The sequence below is a fragment of the Plasmodium reichenowi genome, chromosome 9 (genome assembly GCF_001601855.1).
Source record: "Plasmodium reichenowi strain SY57 chromosome 9, whole genome shotgun sequence".
Lineage (NCBI taxonomy): Eukaryota > Apicomplexa > Aconoidasida > Haemosporida > Plasmodiidae > Plasmodium > Plasmodium reichenowi.
This window is the reverse complement of record NC_033654.1, coordinates 544,141-550,287: the sequence shown is the minus strand read 5'-3', so window position 1 is coordinate 550,287 and position 6,147 is coordinate 544,141. Positions and strand designations below refer to the sequence as shown.

Below are 6,147 nucleotides of genomic sequence, written 5' to 3'. Positions count from 1 at the left end.
TAAAAATATAAATAAAAAAAAAATTTAATATAAAAAATATTTTGAAAAATTTTTTTTTTTTTTTTTTTTTTATAATATAAAAAAAAAAAAATTTATAAGGTTTATCAATTTGGGAGTATATAAAAAAAAAAAAAAAAAAAAAAAAAAAAATTTCTTTCACATATTTATATTTTTTATATTTTTATGTGTTATAATATAACTATAAATAATAATAAGTAATACATTTATGTTTATATTTTTTATGTGTCCATATATATATATATATATATATATATATAATAGTTGTGATTTCCTGATTCTTATTCATATATTTTTAAAATAAAAATTTTCTTTTATAATTTAATTTCATAGTTTTATTTTATAATTTTCTTTTATAATTTTCTTTTTAGAAGTTACACATTCGTCCGTTTTGTTTTAAAAAAAAAAAAAAAAAATATACAAGTAAATACATATACAGTAATAAATATATATTTACATTATTGTTATTTCTAATTATGAAATAAAAATATATGTATATATATTATCTATCTATGTATGTTTGATTTGTTTTTCTTTTTTTTTTATTTGTCCTAATGAATAGTGATGATGATAAAGAAAACCAAAAAGATGTCTTTCGAGTATTGGACACAAATGTTAACATAAAGGAGGAGGAGGAAAAGAATGAAGGGAAGTTCGAAAAGATAGATAATAAGAATGAACAGAAAGAAATAAATAATGAAAAGAATATCACTAATAATGATAATAATAATGATAATATTAAAAATAGTTGTGATGTTATTAAAATATTAGAAGGAAACGATTTATTATCTTCATCTAACGGTGAAATAAAGAATATATATAATTCATCTGAGGATATATTAACAATAGATCTAAATAAACAAAACAAAATAAAAGAATATAATTATATAGAAAAAGAAAACGATAAATACATTTTAAATAATATAAATAATTATGATAATATATTATCAAATAGTAATCAGAATGGTAATGAAGATATGATTAGTTGTAATAAAGAAAAATATGAATTTACAGATTACTTACATAATAAAATTAAAGACAAAACGTTGGATATGAATTTAAATATATCTTATGATCATATATCTCTTGACGAACATATAAATTTGGATATATTGTATAACATGGATGATTTAAATTACGATATTATAAAAAATAACACACAAAAAAAGGATGTTCCCATTGGTGAGTATATTTTGAATGATGACAAGAGGGATATTATGAGCACAATAAATAATGAGGAGAAGCTTGCTGAAAATTGTCGTTTCGTCCTTTTAAATAATGAGCACACCAAAGGAGATAAAACGTGTGATGGTAATAATAAAGCGTCTTATAATAAAACGTCTTATAGTAATAACAAAACGTGTGATGGTAATAACAAAGCGTTTGATAGTAATAACAAAACGTTTGATAGTAATAACAAAACGTTTGATAGTAATAACAAAATGTCTTATAGTAATAACAAAACGTTTGATAGTAATAACAAAACGTCTTATAGTAACAACACTTTTTATAATAAAGAAACGCCGTTTTTCATAGATACAATTAAAAACTTTAAAGAAGATCTTATATATAAAAAAATGTTTGAAAATGTTAGTAGAAAAGGACTCATATTTATTTTAACTATCCAAGATGTACTTATTAAGAAGACTAAAAAAATACTATGCAACAAATGTAGTGAGGAGATACCCAGCTTTAATAATATAAATAATATTTTAAAAGACATGCTAAAAATAAATATAGAAAAACAAACTAGCGAAATATATATGACAAAACTTTTAAAAAAGATAAAAATGGATTTTTTAAAAACACAAGAATATTTAACAAAACAGATAAAAGATAAAATATATATTATAAATAATTTGAATATAAAAAATGAACTTCTTAATAATACTATTAAAAAATATAAAGAATATTTTTATAAAATAAAAAATGAAGAAGAAATTAAAAACTCACGTATAAAAATTAATATACATAAACAGTTTTTAAATGTTACAGATTTTCTTTATCATTTAATGTTACATATATATACAAAAATTACAGAGAAAAATAATAAGTTGAAATTTTTAATATGTCAAATGAAGAAATTGAAATTATATGATGAACAACATGAGAATGTCCAAAACAATAAAAAAAAAAAAAATAATAAAATATTAAAAAATCAAATGAAAACCAAAATGAAAACCAAAATGAAAATGAAAATGAAAAAAGTAGATCATGATCATCTATCTAATGTGAATATTAGAAATCAAAATAATAATAAATATGATTTTAATAAAAATAAGAAGAAAAAAATATATAACAATCCAAAATATGCTTCTCATCATTCTGATAACAATACAAATTTAAATATAAAAAATACTTTGAATAATAAAAAGAAAAATACACAAGATTTATTATTGTCAAAGAAAGGTTTCTCTGATGTTGATAATAATAGAAGTCAATCTTCTTCTTTGAATAGTTCAAGTATTACGTTTTTATCGAATGAACTGTGTCTCTCTGATTTTACCCATATGAATACTAAGAAAAACTTAACCAAAAGAAATAAAAACAAATACAAAAAAAATACAAAAAAAAAGAAAAACATGCATTCATATAAAAATGTTGAGGAATCGGTATCTGTGAGTTCTGGTACTAATGATGTCATAAAAGATGTGCAAAAAAAGGAATGTGATTATAGGTATGATAGAGATATAATTATAAAATTAAAAAAATACAAACATAAATATCAAGAGGAGTTGAAGAGGAACAAAACGTTAAAATTTTTATTGACAAATAAGGTAAATATGGAAAATGCTAAGAATGGTTATATATATATATATATATTAAAATATATTTTATGTATATTTTATATATATTTTATATATATTTTTTTGTATATTTTATGTACATTTTATGTATATTTTATGTACATTTTATGTATATTTTATGTACATTTTATGTACATTTTATGTATATTTTATGTATATTTATTTTTTCTTCACTTGAATTATTTTATTTTATTTTATTTTATTTTATTTTTTTGATAGGATGACGAAATTGAACAAATAAAGACCCATTTTAAAGAAGACTTGGAACATAAGGAAATATTTTTCCAAGATGAGGAAAAAAAAAAATGTGATGAAATATACCACCTTAAAACATTATTAGAAAAAGAAGAAATGAACAATAAAGAACTTAAGGATTTTAATGAGAGCTTAAAGAAAAAATTAGATATATCCATATGTAATGAGAAAGATTTAAATAATAAATTATATGATTTAAATATGTTAATTACCAAAGAAAGAGATAAAAATAAATTTTTATTATTACAAAATAAGAGACTGAAATGTATTATTATAGAAAGTAATTGTAATAAAGATTTTATATGTAGAAAATCCAATATGAAGAATCATAATTTTTTGAAATATCAAATTAATTATCCTAATGATCCTATTTCTAATATTGGAAGAAAAAATATATATAATAACAGTATGAATGATTCGGAGAATTATTTGTCAGATACATATATGATTACTAGAGATAATGAACATATGTATCCTATGGATAGATATAATATGGACGATATATATATACAAGATATATCTCATGAGCATATAAATGATAATTTAACAGATGATGCTATATATAATGGTATGGATAAATTTAAAAGAACAACGTTGCGGAAATATTCTAAAGCTCACAAAAGAAATCCTTATCAAAGTAAGCATGTAAAAAAAATAGATGAAGATCCATATAATCAAATGATGTATGATAATAATGTTTATTACAAATATTACTATGATAAAAATCCATATAAAAATTATAAAATGGATGTATCATATTATAGTGATAATTCGGTACAAATCAAAGAAAAAAGAAAAAAAAGATCTGTAGATATCAATTCTAGAAATAACAAAATAAAAAATAAAGAACTAGCCAAAAGGGGAACCAAGCTAATAAATCGAATAGCTGATGAAAATGAGAAAATAATAATAAAAAAAAAAAAAAATTTTAATAATAATAATAAGAACAAAGAAATAAATGATAATAATCGTAATATCAATACAATTAAAAAGACGTTAAATCATAATAATAAGGAAAATATATCTGAACAAATCAGAAATGATATAATAAATTTTGATGAACAGAATTATAAAAAAATTATAAATAATATAGCAAAAGAAGAAAAAGAAATTGAGCAAATAAAAGACGATGATCTTTATGCTATATTTATGGAGAATTGGGATGAATCTCGTGTGTATGATAAACTAAAAAACGATTCGGATATAAATATGTCATGTTCTTTTATAAAAAATTTAAATAATGATGATATATATATAACACAGAACAATGATATACCAACAAATACTACAACTACTACAAATAATAATAATAATAATAATGATAATATGGAGATTAAGATGAATAATTATCTACACCAAAATATCACAAAACAAGAACATATAACAAAAGATACAATAAATAATAATTTGTCTGATGTACAAAAAAATAATCAAATAAAACAAAATAATGATAACATAATAAATGTACCATATAATAATAACTCAAACGTAGATGAAAGGTATAATGAAGATATTGAAGAGAAAAAACATATTACTTTTGAAAATCATAACCTTGATAATAATTCTAAAGACAATAAAGAATTTTGTTTTGCTCCACCTGTTATGCCGTATCATATAAATAGCATAGAAAATTCAAATATAATTAATAATCAGAAGGAACAAAATGATGATAATGAAGTTCTTATGACTTACGAATTATATAAACAAAATAAAGAAAAATATATGCATATAAGTTTAAAGAAAAAAAGTGTAACTCATGATGAAGGTGAAAATAAATCACACAACATTAGTAATAATACTAAAAGTGTATTGATTCGAAATATTTTACCAAGCAATAATAATAATAACAATAATAATAATAATAATAGTAATAATAATAATAATAATAATAGTAATAATAATAATAATAATAATAATAATAAATGTAATGATCAGGAGAATAATTATAATGATAATCTTATTTGTAAGGGAAAAATGAAACCACTTGAACTTTCAAAAAATAATCTTAATGATCAATATTCATATGAAAATAGTTGTCGTGAGCTAAGTTTGAATAATAGTGTGAATGAAGTTTATAAAACCTTAAGGAATAATTATGATAACAATGGTCATAACTTTTTTCAAGCATACGAGAGTGAGGAAAGAAATGTATCTAATATAGACATTATAAATAATCAGGATATTAAACATACAGAAATAAATATATCTAATGATAATACTTTTATGCCTAATCCAAAAAAAAATATAGATAATATAAATGTTGGACCAATGTGTTCATCTAATCATAAAAATATAAAGATTGAAATAAATAATAAAGATTTAAATATTCTGAATGATAATTTAAATATTCATATAAATCAATGCTCAACACAAGACAATATTATAAATTATAATGAAAAAGTAATTTTTAATAATGAACAAAAGAAATATGATACACATGTTTCGAACATTACTTCTATGCAAAATTGTCAAGTTGTATATGAACCAGAACAAATTAATAAAGCCATAGATAGTAAAGTACAAAATTTAGATAACAAAAATACTATCAACGAATTACATTTTTTAATAAATGACTTATCTACATCTAAACAGAATATATGTAACACAAATAATATACTTATAAATCCACATACAGAAAAACATATAAATAATGATAACCACAAAATCAACGATGATTATATAGGAACACATGATTTTATAAACACAAGTGATGTTCAGTGCGACACAAATTTGGTAGAAGCCAAAAGGAAATCTCTTCCAAATGCATCGAGGATAAGAAAGAATGAAGAAAGAGATAGAGGTGTCTTAAGCCGAATATTAAGGAAAATATAATTCCCTTTTTTGTAAATATTTATATATATAAACATGATAAAAGGAATATATATACAAACACACAAACACATATATATATATATATATATATATATATATATATATATATATATATGTATATAGATTTATATTTATTTATTTTTTTATTTGTTTATCTTTTCATGTGTAAAATGATGTGCATATTATAAACCATATCGATATTTTTTTTTTTTTTTTTTTTTTTTTTTTTTTTTTT

The 6,147-nt window shown here is 20.0% G+C and overlaps 1 protein-coding gene across 1 annotated transcript; it reads left to right on the top strand.

The window, feature by feature from the left end:
* Positions 1-572: 572 nt before the first annotated feature.
* On the top strand, positions 573-5,912 carry PRSY57_0912500 (hypothetical protein; the record flags this gene model as incomplete). Its single annotated transcript, XM_012907365.2, has 2 exons — positions 573-2,795; positions 3,045-5,912. 2 exons carry the CDS (start codon positions 573-575, stop codon positions 5,910-5,912), a joined length of 5,091 nt encoding a protein of 1,696 aa, XP_012762819.2.
* Between the last annotated feature and the right edge of the window lie 235 nt (positions 5,913-6,147).